The sequence below is a fragment of the Symsagittifera roscoffensis genome, chromosome 7 (genome assembly GCF_963678635.1).
Source record: "Symsagittifera roscoffensis chromosome 7, txSymRosc1.1, whole genome shotgun sequence".
Classification (NCBI taxonomy): domain Eukaryota; kingdom Metazoa; phylum Xenacoelomorpha; order Acoela; family Convolutidae; genus Symsagittifera; species Symsagittifera roscoffensis.
In genome coordinates this window covers 48,399,817-48,420,487 of record NC_087068.1, presented here as the reverse complement: position 1 = coordinate 48,420,487, position 20,671 = coordinate 48,399,817, and the positions used below count along the sequence as shown (strand labels likewise).

The following is a 20,671-nucleotide window of genomic DNA, read 5'->3' as shown; positions in this document are numbered from 1 at the left end:
CAGAAATTGGCAAAATTTGTTATAAATCGGAGTAAATCTTAATTTTTGCCTCTACACCTCGGTCAATTGCCCGCAAAATTTGCAGCGTTCTAATTTTGACACAAAGAAGGAGCTAACTAAAACAGCTCCTTGTAATCATTCAAACTGTTTCTCGGTGAGCCAGAATGACTTGGCGACCTACATATTACGACCTAAATTGATTATGAGTAAAATTGAGGCAATGTTTTGAGAAATTGCATTGAGTGAGCAAAAAATTTTCAGACTCTAAGCTTCAGCTATTCAGCTTCTGCTTGTTTTGTCATAATTCATAAACACTAAAAAAAACATTTCATTAGAAAATTAATTTCTTGCCATTTCACGTTTGAAACCCACATTATTTTGCAGTTTGACATTTCCTAAGCAAAAAAGGTGCAAACTGCAATTTATCTTTGCAAATTTCGAAAATAAGTCATTTTGTATTTTTGTATCATAGTATTGCTTTGCGCAGAATTTAAACATTGAACTGGACCGTTAAATTTTGGATTCTAAGACAAAAATAAAAAAAATCAGGCACTTTAAAAAAGTTTTGGTTATAACTTGACCTTAATTTTAAGTAATTGATAAATGAACCGATTTAAGCGTTTCATAATTAGGCATGTGGACAGACACAAAACAGAAAAAATGCCGATGTCTCGAAATCACAGAAATTTGAGTGCTTGATATTACATTTGTCTTGCGTGTTTTTATAGCCAAATGCGTATTGCTACGCTGTGAAGTAAGAAAAAAAAATGGTTCACAATTGTTCATTTCTTCACCATACATCCTTCTTTAACTGTGGTATGACAGCTTTGTTATGACAATAACCGTTGGAAGGTGAAAAAGAGCAGTCAATTTTTTGTTTCAAACATTCGGGCGGTCACTTAATAGGAGTTTTGCCTGACACAGACAGTTTGATTTTTTTACAATAGACTTATAATTAAAAAAGGAAGTTGTGCAACAATTTTACAGCAAATTGCAACTTGTAGCACTATTAGAGTAGAGCATGTTTTAAACTTGAGATTTAATGTGCATATTTTTTTTCATTCCAATTCAAGTCTTTTGTGAGTGCTACTAAAATATTTTTTGTAAAAACAGTTTTCTGCCAGAGTAAATTTAATTGAAAAATTAAATCAAACGCTTTTTTTTCAAGCAAATAGTTTGAATCTGAAGTAAACTACAATTACTATATGAAGTTTGTTAATCAAATATCCAGCTATTTGGTTTAAATCTGCCACCTTTTGTAACGTAAGGGTCATCGTAAGTAAGGGTCATCGTAAATGCCGGTGCTTTTTTAGCCAACATCTTCCCACAAAGGAGGAAAACGCCTCAGTATCCAGGATTCGAGATAGGTAAACACTTAGCATAGTGGTAAGGCGTTTACTAAGTGATCGTCAGATCGTGTAAATTATCGCGTGTCATTGCAATAACAATGTGAGACGACATGCTTTCTTTAGATCTCGGCTGCAATTAAGTCAAAGTTCTGGACGCATAAAAAACGACATTGAGGCCCAAATAAATCTTTGCTCGACAAAATAATTCAGTCGGCAATGTAGAGCATAAAACGTGTTCTCTGCGAATCACATAAACCACAAAAATAGTCGCATGAACAAAAAAGATAATTGAAGGTTCAAATAGCACAATTATGACCCCCATACTGTTTATAGTTTTGAATGTACAAATATATATCTAATATTGTTTTTATTTAATTCAACAGAACAGCGGTGCAAGGTGCAAAGGATGCAAACCGTCCAAACCTCAAACGGGAGTCGGCAAAAGGTGTACGGGAATGCTTACTTACTCCCATATTACCGAGCACTGCAATAACACTGACATTGTTTCGAAGGCAGTTTGCGAAATTGCAAAGACCTAGATGTCATTTTTAGACCAAACAACGAACGAAATGCAAGTCAAGCCAAAACCAAGAAACTATAACTTGCGTCAAATTGACAAAGAACTGAATCTTAACGTTTGAAAACCATTTCTCAGTCAATTAAATTTTAAATTTTACGGTTTTTCTTCAAAAAAATTATCTAACAGAGTAGTAGCTTAATTAGAAGTCTCCGTCATAAATTTTAATTCTTATAAGAATGAACAACCTTACTGTTGGTTTGATGTTTTTAATTTCTAAACTGTTTGACCATAAAAACTTATGACGAGGTCAACTGTGTTCTATATATCAGCAGTAAGTAACAAGGAGATGACCGGGGACGAGTAGCGGATCGTTTTTTCAAGCTTTTAGATGACACTCTCTAATTGGTGCGGTAAACATGCTTTTTCTATTTTAGGGGTCTGATTTTGAGGTCAGGTTTTAAGAAAAATGAGTGAATCTGCAATGTCTGCCATATCCAGAGCACGGGCAGGCTGATGTTGTTTTACACTTTTAAACATTGAATACAGTGAAAAAAGATTTAATAAAAAATAGTTTCTGCATAAGTTTTTTGTCTGGGTTTTCAGAGCTATTTTATACGCAGTAAAGACAATGATTTTTTGCAGCAACAGAATACTAGTTTTTGTATTCGTTTGCCCATTGGAACAAAAAGGGTTCAAATTGTTTCTACAAATCCGATTGCTTAGATCATCCCAAATAGTTCATTATAATATCATTAATAGAATTGATTATAATAATCATAACTTTGAATTCGGTACAAAGGAGAACATAACAGTCAGAATGTACTATGTATCAATTCTAGCTATACGGGCTGTGCAGCCCGACGAAAAGCACCCCTAAAGAACCTGAACCATCAGTGGAGAACAAATGAGTTTGAACGTGCATACCAATTTAAACCAAAAAGTCTATTAACACCTTGTTATCTTTAACATTCAATGAGTCAAGCTATTTTTCAAACTTCAAAAATGATTTTATGTAAAAGAATCTAAGTCAAAAGAAAAAAAATATTTAAAAAAAACAATTAGAGCCTATGATTGTTTTTCTTTCAACAAACAATTCTGTAATTTTTAATTTAGCAAAAAAAGGAAACTTTTCAGTGTTTCTCGGATAACGTGTAAATTTTTTAATCACAATATTGTTTTTTTTCAGAAAATTAATAGGTTATTATCTGAAGAAAATGTTTTGGCCCATTTTTTTAAAAGAAAATATCTTGAACAGCATCAAGTTTGAGATTTTAAAAAAAGTTAGATACGCTGCCAAATTTTCTATTGAAAGAAATAGTGCGCAGCAACATTTTTTGAGCTATCAGTATACTTTTAGATTTTTTTGACGTGCATCCATAGATTTTTTGGTGTTAATAGGCAGGTTGTTATCTTTGCACCAGTCATCTATTTTTCAACAGTTTACTCTGAAGTTTGGCTTTAATGAATGTTTGTGGGTCACTTTCTATCGTAGTTGTATAGCACAAAGTGTCACTTCACTATTGTCTCAGCTATCTGGTAGATCATTCACGAGAATCACACACAAAATGAGGTTCTAAAGGTGAGCATTTGGCATCACACTGCACATTGAATTTTTGAATGATAAAATTAATGGAAATTTTTTTTAAAAAATTAGTTCTATTTTCAAATTAGTTCTTTAACGAATTAGCGAATTCCCCGCGAAAGCCAAAAAATTGCAATTTCTCTACAAGAATGTCTCAATTAATCATATCGAAAGCTTTCTTTATATCTGCGAAAAAAGCATATCCGATCGTACTGTTGTTTCGATTAACTTCCAAACATTTTCTCTTATTTTGTGATAGCGTGAGTACATGAAAGTTTTTTTTTCTGAAAACCAAACTGATTGGAAGATTTTACTTTGTTTGTTTGTCCAAAACTATAACATTCCCGCATCCAATTTCAAGCGCTAATAATCGATTATATTACGATTTTAGTACCAGTCTCACTAAAATTGAGAAACAATCGATTATAATCACTCTTTTTAAAATCAAATTACAATCAATTATAACCAATGATAATCGATTATAATCAATTATTTATTCGTCTATTTTTCTATACAATTATAATTGCTTATAATTGATTATAATCCATTATTTTTATTCATATTTCTATTTCATTAGTTTTGCAGAACAATCCATTATAATCGATTATAATTGATTATAATCCCTTTTGTTTGTCAATTTTTGTCTTCGAAGTTGCATCTAAATAGCTTATATTTTATGCTTTTTGTGGACATTGGTTTCTATGAAAAATGAGAAATTTTTTTAAAAGTTTTCCAATTAATTCAAAAATATAAGTTTTTTTTTCATTTCTTCCCCATTAGGGTTGTTTTGTGATGCATATTTTAAGCTTTTTTAAACACCAAAACATCAGCAAATTGATTCAGTCTCATGATTGATTCGGAAAATTTATTTTTCATATACCGCGAGAACCTTTCCACTCATATGAAAGGATCTCTATGAAACTTTTATTTCGTGGTAAAACTTTGTGTTCAGATGAGCCAAAGTGTTCAAGAGATCTCTCTTTCAGAGATTTTCTTATTGACACAAAATTAATAACCCATAAGATATAATTGGAATATAGTAAAATTTCGGCAAAATAAGACATTATAATCGATAATAATCGATTATAATTGATTTTAAGGGTTTTTAGTAAGAACTATAATCAATTATAATCGATTATAAGAGATTATAATCTCTTGGAAAATATCACGATTATAATCAATTATAAATCACTTAAGGACCTAATTTTGGTAATTATAATCGATTATAATTGTCAAAAAATCATCATAATAATCCGTTATAATCGATTATTTACGCCTAAACTTGGATGCGGGTTCGTTTAAAAATAATTGTTTCAAAAAATTTGCTGAAACGTGTTTATAAACTGATCGGTCGATAGTTGTTTGTATCATTCGTTTTCCCGTTTTTATGTAAAACTATGGTTTTTGCTATTTTGAAAGAATCGGAGAAAACTTCCAGTAGCATACATAGGTTGAAAATTGAAGCCAAGTAAGGAGAGATGACTGGTGCCGATGAGTAACCATGACACTACTCAAACAATCATAACCAGTAGAGTTTTTGCTTTTGATACTGAAAAATACTTTTTTTGTTTCTAAAACATCAGTATCATTGAGTATACACGCTTGAGTAACTGTTTGTATTTTCGGTTTTCAAATTTTTGTCATATCAATACTACCGAAAATAATTTTTTAATGGTGTTAAAAAATCATGAACTTCGTGTTTATTTAATTTAATTTGATGCTCTTTGGATTTATTGCAAAGATTATTAAAACTTTAATTTTCGAGAACTCATCAACAAATTTGTCCATCTTGTAGTTATAAAAATTACGAGTAGCATTACGGGTAGCTGATTTTGGTGTGTTTTTCAATTGGCAACAATTTGTTATGTTTGCCTCCGTTGAAGAGACAATCAAAGTGTTGTGAGCTTTATCCCCCTTTTGATTGTCATTAATCGCTTCTTTTGCAAACGAACTGTTTTTATGCGTCTTTGAATTTTTTCATTGGTGCAAACCTATCAAAAGCTTGCAAAATGGTTTATGTAAAATTTGCTAATGAACATTGAATATTTTCATCATTAGAAAATCTCTGTTTTAAAGTTTGATCCAAACCAAATAGTAGTTTGAAAAACTGGTCGGTTTTTTCAAGTAGTTTCAGGTTGCGATATTCGAAGTTAAGATATTCGAGTTATGATCATTAAAGGTGGTGCCCAAACGCAAACGTCATGTTTTTTAGTGGACATGATGGTAGGAAAAATCAATATCATTTCCTACAAAAAAAACAACTCCGCCACCAATTCGGTTTCCACGATTAATAAAAACTCATTTTTGATAACCTTCAATACCGCAGCACATAAAAACCGTATCATTATCATTAAGCCAAGTTTCACATGAAGCAACTACAGCTGATTTGGTCGAAAATGTAGCTACAAGTACGCATAAGTGATCATGATGGTTTCTTCAGGATTGCACATTAAAAAAAGCATCTGCATTTATTGATCCCCATTATTTTTTTAAATAAAACAAAACTTTGAAAGAAAACGAAAACGGATGAATAATTTTTTGATTTGCATAAAATGTCACTTCTATCCGCACATTCCGCGTTGTGTGTTGTGTCAGACTGAAAAAGCTTATTTCACTCCAGCCTATTTTTATACTTGACCTTTTTGTGGCTTTTTCCGCAATTGGATATACTCCGTTAAAAGCTCAACGTCCGGCTGTTTTTTTGGCAAATTGCAAAGTTCCTCATTTCATATTTTTTCTCCTTGTGAACAATATCATGGTTCTGTACCACACTTCGATTCGAATTGCCATCGTTTCTTTTTTGTTGTGCCGTTTGACAGCTTTCCCGCAAAAATCTTCCACTGACTTTCTCGAGTTAGCATTCACTGTGAGATATTCAACTTCTTGTCCTTTTTTTTGTAAAATTCAACTGACATATTGATTTTGTTTTTATCAGATCCAGAGAGTCAGCATATTTGTTCCGACTTTCGATACGAAAGTAACGGAATATTTGTGCTCGGGTTTGGTTTTTTTTTTCTTCAGACAAATTTCGACTTTTTAATTAGCCATTTTTGACGCAAATTTTTTTATATCATTCAAAAGGTATTGTTGTCTTGAGCTTAAATTTGAAAAGATATTTCACCTGTGATCATTTTTCGTAAAGTTATGAGGGTTTAAAGATTGCCATTTTGGCCATTTTGACCAATTTGGGACAATTAACGCGCAATATAGTTCGCGCTATTACCGCGTAAGCGGAGATTTAATCCGTCTTATAAATCGTTCCAAACTGATTGAACGAAGCTTATTTGCCATAATTGATTTGTTGCAAGGAACGAAATCTATCTTTTTGTACTTTATATGGCGTGTGGGGGGATGATTTTCATAAAAAATTTCAAATTAAAAAAAAATTCATTTTAATTTAATTCATTTAATTTTTTTATGTAATACTGCTGCTCAATGAACCTTAAAAGGCAGTCGGAACATTCAGGGCTTTGCCCTGATACGAGCAGTTTTGTTGTTCCGACTTTCGGTACGAAAGTAACGGAATATTTGTGCTCGGGGTGGGTTTTTTTTTTCTTCAGACAAATTTCGACTTTTTAACTAGCCATTTTTGACGGAATTTTTTTATATCATTCAAAAGGTATTGTTGTCCTGAGCTTAAATTTGAAAAGATATTTCACCTGTGATGATTTTTCGTAAAGTTATGAGGGTTTAAAGATTGCCATTTTGGCCATTTTGACCAAATTGGGACAATTAACGCGCGATATAATTCGCGCTATTAACGCGTAAGCGGAGATTTAATCCGTCTTATAAATCGTTCCAAATTGGTTGAACGAAGCTTATTTGCCATAATTAATTTGTTACAAGGAACGAAATCTCTATTTTTGTACTTTTTGTGGCGTGTGGGGGGATGATTTTCATAAAAAAATTCAAATTTTAGAAAAAAAATTTTCGTTTTATTTTATTTCATTTGATTTTTTAAATGTTATTACTGCTGTTCCATAAACCTTAAAGGCAGTCGGAACATTCAGGGCGTTGCCCTGATACGAGCAGTCTTGTTTTTTTTATATCTCAATAATTTGGTGGAAATCTTTCTTTAAAAAAAATTCGAATGTCCTTTAATCTAGTTTTTTGAACTGGCCAGTCAACTTTTATTTGAATACAATTAATTTTTTTCATCAAATTAGAAGAATTTTATGACAACCGCTGAGGGAATTTCAAGGTTGCGCCAAAAAAGGCAAGCTTTAAAATTGCTTGGGGTCGTATCATGCTTCAGAAAACCTCGTAAAATGTTGCATATTTCTTTGAGATTTAGCGCTTCTGATTACTCATCCTCACCTCCCGATCCGTAATTTTTTTTGTAATCTTGTAACAATATCGTCTTTTTCTGAATTTTGCTGTAGAAGACATTCAAATAAAGATCGAGTTTTAGGATCCGTTGTTTTTTCTTCTAGCATTGAAATATGACCCTCTAGTTTATTATTGTTCCGACTTTCGATACGAAAGTAACGGAATATTTGTGCTCGGGGTGGGTTTTTTTTCTTCAGAGAAATTTCGACTTTTTAACTAGCCATTTTTGACGGAATTTTTTTATACCATTCGAAAAGTATTGTTGTCTTGAACTAACATTTGAAAAGATATTTCACCTGTGATCATTTTTCGTAAAGTTATGGGGGTTTAAAGATTGCCATTTTGGCCAATTTGGGACAATTAACGCGGGATATATTTCGCGCTATTAACGCGTAAGCGGAGTTTTAATCCGCCTTAGAAATCGTCTTAAATTGATTGAAAGAAGCTTATTTGCCATAATTGGTTTGTTACAAGGAGCCAAATCTATTCTTTTGTACTTTATATGGCGTGTGGGGGGATAATTTTTATTAAAAAAATTCAAATTTTAGAAATTTTTTTTTTTTCATTTTGTTTTATTTCTTTTAATTTTTTATGTTATTACTGCTGCATAAACCTTAAAAGGCAGTCGGAACATTCAGGGCTTCGCCCTGATACGAGCAATCTTGTTCTGATTTATGTTATTTTCCATCATAAATTGAATCAGAGTATCTTCAAAACTTGCAGCGAGTTGAGCTGTTATAGATTTCGGAGTGTTTTTCTTCACACGCAGTAAGAAAGTTCAAGATCTGAAGCAAACATTTTATCTCTACGCATTCATTTCTCGACTGACTTTTCTCTGGGAAGCGACTTTCCAGTCCAATCTCACAATCTGTATCATAAACAATTTCCTTGCAAGAATGTATTATTTTTTGAAAAAAAAAATTTTATGGTTATTGAAACAATTTTCGCTATTGAATTTTGATATTCTCAAATGTATTACGGCGCGAAACTGACAGTACTATTATGATTTTATAAATTAAACAAGACTGCTCGTATCAGGGCGAAGCCCTGAATGTTCCGACTGCCATTTAAGGTATATGGAGCAGTAATAACATTAAAAAATTCAATGAAATAAAACAAAATGAAAATTTTTTTTTCTAAAAAATAATTTTTTTTTAATGAAAATCATCCCCCCCCCACACGCCAATTCAAAATTTTGTCGGCCTTTTTTTAGGTCGACCAAATTGGTTTTTCAAGCTCTCCCAAAGCACTAACAAATCCCTGATTTGGCCAAAATTTTTGCGCCGCAGGCAAAATTTTGAAAAAAAAACGGGCAAAAAAGGCGTTTTTAGGCATTTTTTGGAAAACTTTTATCAGAAAATTGAGTTTTTTTGGCGCGCGATCCCCCCTTAAAATAACTATATATTGGCGCCAAAGGCGCCTTTAGAAAAATTTTAGGGTCCGTCAGCCAAAATTTGATATCTAAAAATAGTTCAAAGGGGGGACCCTTTGGGTCGGCAGGGGGTCGAATCTCTGAGGAGGAAAAAGCGTCCGCCCCTCCCCCTAAATCCGCCCCTGGTTCAAAGTTTTATACTTTGATTGAAAATTCTGGAAGACACTTCTTCATGATCTACATTTCCACTCGGCCATTTTGGAAATTTTTTGCGCAAGGTTTTTTCAGCAAGGCGTTTTTTATTTTTTGAATCATCCTTCGAGTTCGTTCTCATTGTTTGGATATTCAGATCCAATTACTGCGTCCATGATTTTTGGCTTGATTTGAAGCAAATTTATTTTTAGTTACATTTTTTGACATTTTTCCACAATTTGTAAACAAGAGGTAAAAACTTGGCTTGAATTTTGCCGGTTCAAAGACATTGTTGGCAGCGATACTGTGACACTTTTTGAAACTCTGTTTTGCTTTCCATTTTTAACCGATCGAATTAAGCAAACAAACATATAGCAGCTTCACAGGCGACCATATAGCAGTTTTAAATAATTCAATTCTAAAAATATGCTATCATTTTTGACTTCGATTCCAAATTTTTTAGTTTTATACTCCAAATTAAACTTCCGAATCCTTTTATTTCTATTAGTTTTTGCATTTAGTTTTGGCAGCAGTCAGCCTGCTTTTGAGTTTTCGGGTCCAGTTGGATCCCAACACGTGGGACCCTCTCAGATGGTGGTGGACGGTGCGGGCGCCAATGGCCAAGTGTTTTTCAACCGTACTGCTGTAGTTGAGAACTCGCCTGGCTTCGCGCTTAAACTGTCCTTTACACCTCTGGCTAATCTTTATTCGACGTTCATAGCCGATGCAAATGATGACTCATACAGGGATCAATCAATCAAAGAGACGCTGCTAGGATGAATTTAGGAAGTATGTCGATTAGTGTTATGAACAATAGCGTTCCGAGGGAGGGGGTATATTTGGTATATTTTTACGTCATCCAGCCAACCTCAAAAGATTTCTAAAGGCGCCAATATGACTTATTTTTTCCTTTGGCGTCAATATGACTAATTTGGAGGGGGAGCACGCGCCGAAAAAACGCAATTTTTTTGGCCAAAGTTTTCCAAAAGTGCCTAGAAACGCCTTTTTTGGCCTTACTTTTAAAACATTTGCCCTGGGCGCAGAAAAAACTTTTTTTCGACAAAATAGGGTCCGTATGTATTTTCAGAGAGCTCGGAAAATGAAAATCAAAATCATTTAAAAAACCGCCGCCACCCCCCCCCCCCCCCCCCCAAATGTCTGCGCAGGCCACTGGTTATGATTGTGCAATGATTATATAAATTTATATTTTTGTTTTTTCTAGCCTCCCAAATTTACCATAAAACACATTTTCAGACACAAAATAGTCATTTAAGCTTTTCCATTTTGTCAACCCATGATTTGTGTGTTGGGGTGTCCAAAGATAAGTATAGCCCCGAACTATTGGACTAAATTTCGGTCATTTCGGTCGAAACTAAGTCGAAACCTCGATCGGAGAAATTGCAAGCAAATGTTGCATTTTAGGAAGCGAACGTACTTAAACTTATTGAAGTCAGAATGGATGTTAAAAAATGAAATGTAACTGCTTTGTTGAACATGCTGTTATCAGAAAGGTGAAAAGCTCGAGCTGAAAGGCAAACCTTTAAGTTTTGGTAAACAAAAAAAATGCTTGGAAAACAAAAACAATCATGAAACCTAACTAAAACTAACTAGCGTTTTTGTGTTTCTGTACTTTTTTCTGGTCATACAATTTTATATAGCTTGGGTAAAACGCTAGTCCTAAATATTGCATGCCTCGCATTTTTTGTCAAAGCAAGATTTGCTTCGAGGGATCACTAAGTATGATCATCAATTTAATTGTCAAGAAAAAGTTGGAAGCGTGATTATCAAGAAAAAGCTCGACCAATTTAGGGAGTTATGATGTTAATTTTTGATGCGCTTAAAATCTAAGACTTGATTGATCCCATCGCTTGCATACAGTTTGCTTACCCTTCCCACTCCTTCCCATTTGGTGGTGAGTCCCGATGGCAATACTACCACGTTGGAACAGTCCGCACCCTACGAAGTATTCGTCACCAGCTCCATAAACGCCAACATTCAGTTCGTCACTTCAGTCGGCACGAATATTGACGTGGATATTGACTACAGGTTCTACTTTCCAGTCAACGGTCAGTTTTTCTCAAATTTGTGCAAGTAAAGATCATTTTAAAAAATTTTGTGAAACGAGAGGAATCTCAAGCGTTTGATAGTGTAATTTCACTAATATAGTTTTGATTGTTTCAGAAAAATTTAAAGCTAGTATGGAAGATTCTTAGGGTCCATTTTTTAAAAAAAATTTTGCACAAAAAAACTAGGTATACAGGCCCATTCCTAAATGTCTGAAGACTTAAACACAAAAAAGCTAAGTATTGTGCAAATGGATTTAAAAACCAAGCAAAACACTGGTGCTAGTTCAGATGAAGTTGTTTGTTTTTTTTTCATCTGCGGGAAAAATGTTTTTTTTTTTCCACAAAAGCTAGTCTTTAATGAGAATTGATGAAAACATCGAGACTTCGAAACACCAGTGTTGTTTTTTCATGCTAGCATCTTCATGTGAAATTTTGGTTTTTTAATTTTCCTTGCCTAAAATTGACTAGAATCAATACCTCATTTTTTGTTTTCACTTATTTTTCTCGAATATTTTGTTTGACTTATCAGACGGCTAGTCAAAACTACTTTACACAATCATTCGGTACAATCGAAACCGATTTTTTTGGTTTTTTTTGAACAAAGGCATACCAATAAACTCGAAAATTTTCCACAAAATTTCGCCCGGCTTTGAATTAAAGCTTCAGTTTTTCTCAACTAGCAGTTATAAACATTTATTATAAATAGCTTAAACAGTGATAATATAGCTATCTTATACCACAGCCATCGCAGATAATGTCCTTTACTGATGAAAGCCAATTTAGTTTCGGAATAATGATTTGTTCGAGATTATTTTGCTCAATTTTGAAAACATTGAATTGGAGTTTTCAGGCGAAGCTGACATTGTTATTGAGTATCGCTTATTCTTAGAACCACACGAAGGTACATGACAACTGCTTTAAGTCAAGTTCATAAGTAAATTAGAATCAATTTCTCAGAAACTCTACAAGGACTTGATGTTGCATTTTCTCAAAAAAAAATCTTTCCTAGCCTGAAAATTAGTCAAAAAAGTTGCACATAGGTTTTAATCAGGGTTCACAAAAGTAGTTTTGTTTTTGATAAACAGCAGAACAACTGGAGTGTTGGTCCTTTCCCTCGTGTATAACCAGATTAAATCTTGTAGATTTGATGAACAAATTTTTTCTTCTAGAGAATGGTTTCACAGAGCTTCGAGGAAAACAGGGATTCTTCTGCTCGCCGGAAATCTCCATCACTACGCCTCAATTATACATCATCAATCTCGATTTTGCAAATGCATCGCTTTTTGATTGGTCAATAATTCCTTATCGATGGATGAAAATAAACGCTTCATTCGCCATAAATGATTCGCCTTACAACGACAACATGAATTGCAACAACTTCTCGGTTCAGTATGAAGAAGAAAACTCGGGTCAAATCAAATCAGCTTGTGCGGAACATTCCTTTTTCGTTACTTCATCTTGGACGAACATACTTTACGTAACATTTATCAACACTACAAACACTCCAAGTGGCGCGGTTGTTAATTATGAACAAATTTGCGACTACGATTTTCAGTTGGACTCGGGTTTTGTATTCTCGCCGGAACACCCCGCAAATGTTCCTGAAGATATTTTGCCGTTGGATTTTTGCGTTTACACAATTCGTTCGGAGTCTAACAATCTAGTTGCCGTTGTCATTGAATTCGATAATTCTACTATAGTAAATTACAATTTTGACGTCAACTTGGAAACAAAAACAATAACAATTGGTTCCTCTGGGTCTAGTCTCGTTTCTAACTATTCGGTTTTCTATTTCTCGGAATTCACGCTTCAAACTGATCTCCCGAATAACGGGAACGAAACGCAGCCGTTCGGGTTGCAATATCGGTTTATCGCAAGTTCGACTGTTCAAACTTATCCGAGAGAAACTACTATAGAGTGGTCCAATCGAGTGAACCAGTTCAGATCCAGTTCGCTTTCCAGTCCATTCTTTGTCCAGTTTGAAATCAAGTCCAGAGATGTTGGCTTTATGGGTCAATTGATGAGACATAGTTTTGAAAGCGATGATTCAGAGTTTTACTTTGAAGACATCAAGTGAGTTATAAGCAACACCAACGTAACGAGCGCTCCCCCTCAAAATAATTATACAATGGCGCTTTTAGAAAAATGTGAAAAACAAAATGTGTTTTTTTTTTGGATTATTACTGATTTTTTTCCCTCAAATTTTGAATGTGCGTTAACTAAATGTTAACACAATTTTCTGGGCTACTTGCGCAACAAACGACCATTGTTGCCAATTTTGCGTTTTTGAAGTAACCTGCACATCGTTGATATTAGTGTCTTCTTAGAACCTACGTCAGCATGAAGTGTCCCTGTGACTTGTGGCCCCTGGAAAACACCACATCCCTGATATCCTCCACTCAGGCGGTGTTCGCGAGGCAGACTGTGTGTAATAACACTGTCGTTCCGGGTCTCCACCTGGATGAGCTGATATTCACTCCTTCCGAGGGGGACTTCACCTCAGCTGTCGGACACAATCAAGTAAGTCGGTATGTCAGTCAAAGGAAGAAGGGGGAGCATTAAGACGGCAGAGCGAACCTGAATGGCAGAAAGCTTCCAACTAATCAAATGTTTTTAAATAGTAAAAAGAACAGACTTGAATACCAGGACTTCTTTTCAGATTTTCAAAAACTTGAATTCGGATATGCTAATTTGACTTTCTGTCATTCGGTTTTTCTGCCAAATGAGGATTCCACGAGTAGATGGCATGCAAAATTGGATTCAAATGGGCATATAAAGTTGTAATTAATAATTTTTGATGAAATTATCCATAATTATTCAGCATTAATCTTGACCTGTCATGAAGACAAGACTTTTGAATTGGTGATAGCTCAAAAATAGCTCCAAACAAATGAAGCCGCAGTAGTTCTGTTATGTGATAAAATGTTTGTAAGAATAAAAATCATTTAAAATTTTTATAGTCGATCGACGGAAGATCCTGTCAGTGGACCATAGCCACGACTTCTTCTAGAAACTTCTTAATTGTGTCAGTTCAAGCAGTAACGTCACCGGAAGTGAGGGTTGAAGTCTCGACGGCTGAAGGAGATGTGACCTCGATGGAGTTAAATGAAGTGACCGTATTTGGAAGTAACCAACTCACTCTCGCAATGAATGATGGGATGAACGAGGCGGACGGGTTCGCAGGTTTGCTATTTCGACGTTTTCCGTTTCCACTTTTTTCCGTTTCTTTTTTTTTCCGTTTCTACTTTTTTTCCGTTTCTACTTTTTTCCTTTTCTACTTTTTTCCGTGTTTATTTTTTTTTTTCAACTTTTTTCCGTTCCTACTTTTTTCCATTTCAAATTTTTTCCGTTTCTATTTTTTTCCGTTTCTACTTTTTTCCGTTTCTACTTTTTTCCGTTTCTACTTTTTTCCATTTCTAATTTTTTCCGTTTCTACTTTTTTCCGTTTCTACTTTTTTCCGTTTCTGTTTTTTTTCCGTTTCTACTTTTTTCCGTTTCAACTTTTTTCCGTTCCTACTTTTTTTTCATTTCTTATTTTTTCCGTTCCTACTTTTTTCCATTTCTACTTTTTTCCGTTTCTACTTTTTTCCGTTTCAATTTTTTTCCGTTTCTACTTTTTTCCATTTCTAATTTTTTTAATTTCTTATTTTTTCCGTTCCTACTTTTTTCCGTTCCTACTTTTTTCCATTTCTAATTTTTCCGTTTCTACTTTTTTCCGTTTCTAATTTTTTCCATTTCTTATTTTTTCCGTTCCTACTTTTTTCCATTTCTAGTTTTTTCCGTTTCTACTTTTTTCCGTTTCTACTTTTTTCCGTTTCTACTTTTTTCCGTTTCTGTTTTTTTCCGTTTCTACTTTTTTCCGTTTCTACTTTTTTCCGTTTCAACTTTTTTCCGTTCCTACTTTTTTTCATTTCTTATTTTTTCCGTTCCTACTTTTTTCCCTTTCTAATTTTTTCCGTTCCTACTTTTTCCATTTCTAATTTTTTCCGTTTCTACTTTTTTCCGTTTCTAATTTTTTCCATTTCTATTTTTTTCCGTTCCTACTTTTTTCCATTTCTAATTTTTTCCGTTTCAACTTTTTTCCGTTTCTTTTTTTTTGCGTTTCTACTTTTTTCCGTTTCTATTTTTTCCGTTTCTACTTTTTTCCGTTTCTACTTTTTTCCGTTTCAACTTTTTTCCGTTCCTACTTTTTTCCATTTCTAATTTTTTCCGTTTCAACTTTTTTCCGTTTCTTTTTTTTGCGTTTCTACTTTTTTCCGTTTCTATTTTTTCCGTTTCTACTTTTTTCCGTTTCTACTTTTTTCCGTTTCAACTTTTTCCGTTACAACTTTTTTCCGTTTCTACTTTTTTCCGTTTCTACTTTTTTCCGTTTCTACTTTTTTCCGTTTCTACTTTTTTCCGTTTCTACTTTTTTCCGTTTCTTTTTTTTTACCGGAAATTGACTTGAGGAGTTTCTGGTTTATGTCTGACTGCATCAAAATTTGATATGCGGGCAAATCGCCCAAACCCGAGTATATTTTGCCTCAAAAAGTTTTTATGGGTATTGTTTTGATTATGTTGGATATTTTAGTGGGAAAGGGCTATCGTAAATTTGTAGCGTTCTTCCAAGTTGTTTTTTTTTGGATAATAATCATATTGTCTGTTCTTGGAACCAAGTTTTTTATATCATAGTTAACCTAGGTCTACCTGTATAGGCTAATATGCCGCCATGATACAAATACAACTGATTGGGATGCTCACTCACTTTAGGTCTTCACCATTTGCACTATTCATGACTTTCCAAATTAAACAAATGATCTTGAGTTTTTTTATAAACACTCGGCGAGAATAGATAGGTACTTAAAACTTCCTCGCGGAAAACTCGGATTGAGGTATTCGAGTTATGTTTTGACCAGCTTGACAAAAGGAGCTATGCTTCGACCGACTTTAGCAAAAATGTGTTTGACTATGTTAGACCCAAGCGTGCTATGTTTCGACCGACTCGACCCAAACAGGCTGTTTTGACCGAATATTTTTCACAGTCTGTAGAATTTAGGCTATTCAAAAGTTGATCAACCTGGATTTTTTTAAATACCAACTACTAAAATAAATTGAAATCTTTTCATTTTTTTATCCATCAGGTATTTCAGTTTGGATGTGTCAAAAATCTGAATTTTTTTTAGTACATGGAAGCTTCAATAGTTGTTACCTTTTTGACAAAAAATCGCAGCTCGGACTTTTGTCGAAGATCATGTGCGCCCCATTTCTTGAGCTTAACTAGGTTTGACTGTGTTCGACCAAGTTTTGACCAACACTTTGTGTTTGACTTTGAACTCGATTATGTTTCGACCATACTTGCATTTCGACTTTGTTGTCGACCATGAATCGAAATAGTATTAGGTTACATTTCGACGGTGTTTTCGACTATTGTACGTTTCGAAATAGTACTAGACCGAAAGGGCTGTTGTCGACGACGGGTTCTGGTTTGAGCAACATCCGTGTGTTCGACCGAGTTCGGTCGAAACATAAGTCGAACAGCTCAACAGCTCATGTCGTACACCTCAAGTCGAACTCAATGTGAAAAGCATGCAAACATATATTTCAGAGACTCAAATCGGCACAGTAGAAATTCAGCACAGCGAAACTAAGTTCCCATCAGCACACAAGCACGGACTTAAGAATTTTTCCACGGAGATTCTGTAAATTTTTGTCGACCATTTTTAGAACACGTTTATTTTGTACTTTTGAAAATAATTTGATAAATGAAAAGGAGACGTTTCTGCTCTAGACACTGAGATTAACAGAAATTTCTGAGAAACAGTAATGCGAACAAAACCGAAACTACTAGGCGGCGAAACAAAAAGAAATTGTTCACCAAAGTTTTGACCACTATTACAACAATTTATCTCAATTTCGTTCGATTTCGGGGCAAGCAAATGGTGAAACATTTATTTTTTCACTGCCTAATTTGTTAAGTTTCTCTGCAGAAAAACGTTTCAAGTTTTGCTTAAAAAATTGTTGTCTAGAGCAGACCCGTTTCCTTGTCATTCACCAACAACATTGGATTTTTTATCGTTTAATAATGATTTATTTGGACAAATTAGATCAGAAAATCATTTAAATAGCTCGTAATAATTTTTTAAGTTTGGTGAAATTGCAGTTTTCAAATACAAAATTTGCAAAACATGTAAAAAGTTTTTTCTAAGCTGAGCTTAAGTCAACAAATTCTCTTAGATGATAAAAAAATTCAGTCAAAAATGAAGGTAAGGTGGATTTTGTCAGCAAGAAAAGAACACAATTATTCCATCACTTTCTTCGAAAAATGGGAAAAAATAAACAGCTTAATTTTGCACTAAAGTGAGTTTGGCTCTCACTTTGATTGTTGAAAGTTATTAGCTAACAATGAAAACTCTGAAGTGAAACTCATTTAAAACCAAATGGGAAAGACCAGTTGTAACAATGACTGAAAAAAAATAAGCAAATAGTTAATTTCCATTTTAATTTTGCTCGTTTTTCGTATGAATCTCACAACCGAATTCAACTTTTATTACGAGTGAAACATTTCAATATTTATGAGCTCAGTGCATCAATTTATTTAAGATGACGTTGAAAAACTCCATCAAAAATCCAAAAACTCCGTTCGTTGATCAAAAATTCAGTGAAAAGATAGAAAAATGAAAATTTGCGTATCAAAATTTTGTTAAAGCTTTTTGGTTCTTCGATTTAACTTTTTTGATGTTCGAACCGAGTGACGGAAAATTTTTTTATTCATTGAAATTTTGGCGATCGAAATGATAGTTTCTACCTATTTTTTTATCCTACCCTGTTTGATTATATCGACTACTTGAATTGAAATTCAAAGAGATAGTTTATCTGCGATAAGTTTTTTTGGTAAAAATCTGACGGTTTGAAAATTGCCAATTTGACCAAGCTCTTGACTAAGTTGTGCGCACTATAATTTTTTTATATTTGTGATGCTTAAACGTTACACAAAGTATTTATGCGTGACAAATAACACCGCAATACAATGTCCAAAATGAATGGAGACATGCTAAGCGGTCGTAATAGTTTTTGCGCAACTCAAGTTTTTGCACTTGATCTTTGATACTGTCCAAAATTAAAAGGTTTTCAAAATTTTTATTTACCGAAAACTATTCAAGACCAAATTTGCCCTGATATACATGCAGTCTTTTTGTTCCAGTTTTTGCAAAAACTGATGAATATACATGCGTGGCGAAGTTTTCTCGGTTCAGACCACGTTTACAGAGAAATTTTGGCAATATTGTATACCGATCCGGGACTTATGGATTGATAATCGAGTGTGCTTGTCACTAGCCAAAATCAACAGATGAATATAATGGATTTTTATTTAATAGCTTCAATGCGCGTATTGTCATTGCGTCGTGAATTCTCGTTTAAAATAATCGCTCGAGGTTGAACTAAGGCAAAAAAATTTGGTCATTTAAATTCGACATGATATCACAAAATCACAATATCGAATATCACAATATATTTGTATTTGGCTGCCCAAAATTTTCACTTGGACAAATTTTAGAAATATATACAATCGAGTCCAATTAAGGGGCAGTCGGAACACTCAGGGCTTTGTCCTGGATTACAATATATTTACGAGCAGTCCTGTTGAGAATTTAGTGGGGTTTGAATTTTGGATTTTTTTAAATTGAACCCATTCGGGATTTTTATGTAAGCCAGCTTCTATCACAGAATATTTTTTTTTTGTATCAACGCGTAGCAAACGCGGCTTATTATTCCGACTAAAAATCAGTCTAAATTGAGTTTCGGCACCCTAACTGGTCCAAATAACCTATAAGTCGAGATACAAAAAACCTCACTATAAAAGGAATTCGCGTTCAGGAGAATAATTTGTTCCTTTTTCGAAAATTTAATCCAACTTTTAAAGAACATCTGGGGAAATGTGAGTCATTGTCCCAATACGGCTCTTTTTCCTCCCCCTCCTCCCACCTCACCTAAGCATCAATTTCATGGTGTAACGAGTGGTTTTACAAGGTTGAGTATGAAGACCAAGTGTGTTTGTCATGGCCTAATAAGTCCATATGCCAAATTTTATAACAATCCGAAAACATGAACAGAAAATTTACTCTAAAAAATTTGCAGGTGGGAGGAAAAGGAAAATGAGCCCCTAATACTAGCATTCTTTTTTGACTTCTAGGCTCTTATAAAAACCATATGACTCAAAGCATACTAGCACATGACTTAGGAGTAAAAGATGTACGAGTGACAGCTGTAAAATCCAAGATTTCCAAGAACAAGTCACCATGGATATCTTGGCAAGATTTTAAATTGTGAATAGACAAAAATGAGTTTACCACGCATTTTTGGACATCCTAGGTTTATTGCCAAGTCTCACTAAAAGGATCAGGATCTGGCAAGATCTTGGAAATATCTATGATAATTAACTATGATCTTGATAAAGTTTTCCAGGACTAAAAGACTAGGAGATTACGAGAACCAGATCTACTTTAGGTGTTTTTTTTTCAGTGTATGTGTACCAGAGTTTTGTGCTTGATCTTCCAGTAGTCGAGGGACAGTTCCTGGAAGTGAAGTCGCCTTGGGATCCAGAACTCATCCAGCCGTACTCTAACGTCACGTGGACTTACCAGGACCGGCTTTTTTCTAGAAAACTTTTCACTTTTAAAAAATAAATTTGTTTCAACTCTACGAAAAATCAATTTTTACCCATTTTTTTCATTTTCACCTACATTTGATCCTGATTTAGCATGATCACGTGTTATATTAAGTTTCCGTTGCATTAGGAAGAGATGAACATTTTGGAACCTGATCTAAACTACATTTTACGATTGGATAAATTAGATATTTTACCAATGTAAAGTATTTAATATTAACCAATCATGATCCATATAACTAACAACCCACTTATTTGTAAGTGCTGAAATTACTTGTAATTTCAGCACCAGAGAGATTTGAATCTAACTTAGAAATTAGTTGAACTCTCCCGAGCACTTCAGCAGCCGCAATAAACCAGTATACCCTAGATCTATTGAGCCTAGCAGAGACTAGTTAAACAACCTGAGACTAGATAGTATAAGAGTAAGATTAGGATCGGTATTAGACTAAGAAGTTGCACGAATCTATCCGGCCGAAAATAAGATAGCGTGACGAGCAGACGGTGTACCCTATCCGAAATTACTCTATGAGTTATACCCATCGGTCCTAACTCATCTGGTGCGACCATAAGTCTCGAACAAGACCTTAATAGCTTAGAATTAACCAAAATAGATT

At 34.1% G+C, this 20,671-nt stretch overlaps 1 protein-coding gene across 1 annotated transcript; it reads left to right on the top strand.

Annotated features, from left to right (window-relative positions):
- The first annotated feature begins 11,221 nt into the window (after positions 1–11,221).
- Positions 11,222–20,073, top strand: LOC134852059 (uncharacterized). The gene is made up of 5 exons (XM_063868339.1): positions 11,222–11,410; positions 12,580–13,483; positions 13,738–13,930; positions 14,371–14,593; positions 19,910–20,073. Exons 2-5 carry the CDS (start codon positions 12,723–12,725, stop codon positions 20,071–20,073), a joined length of 1,341 nt encoding a protein of 446 aa, XP_063724409.1. The 5' UTR covers positions 11,222–11,410; positions 12,580–12,722.
- Positions 20,074–20,671: the final 598 nt, after the last annotated feature.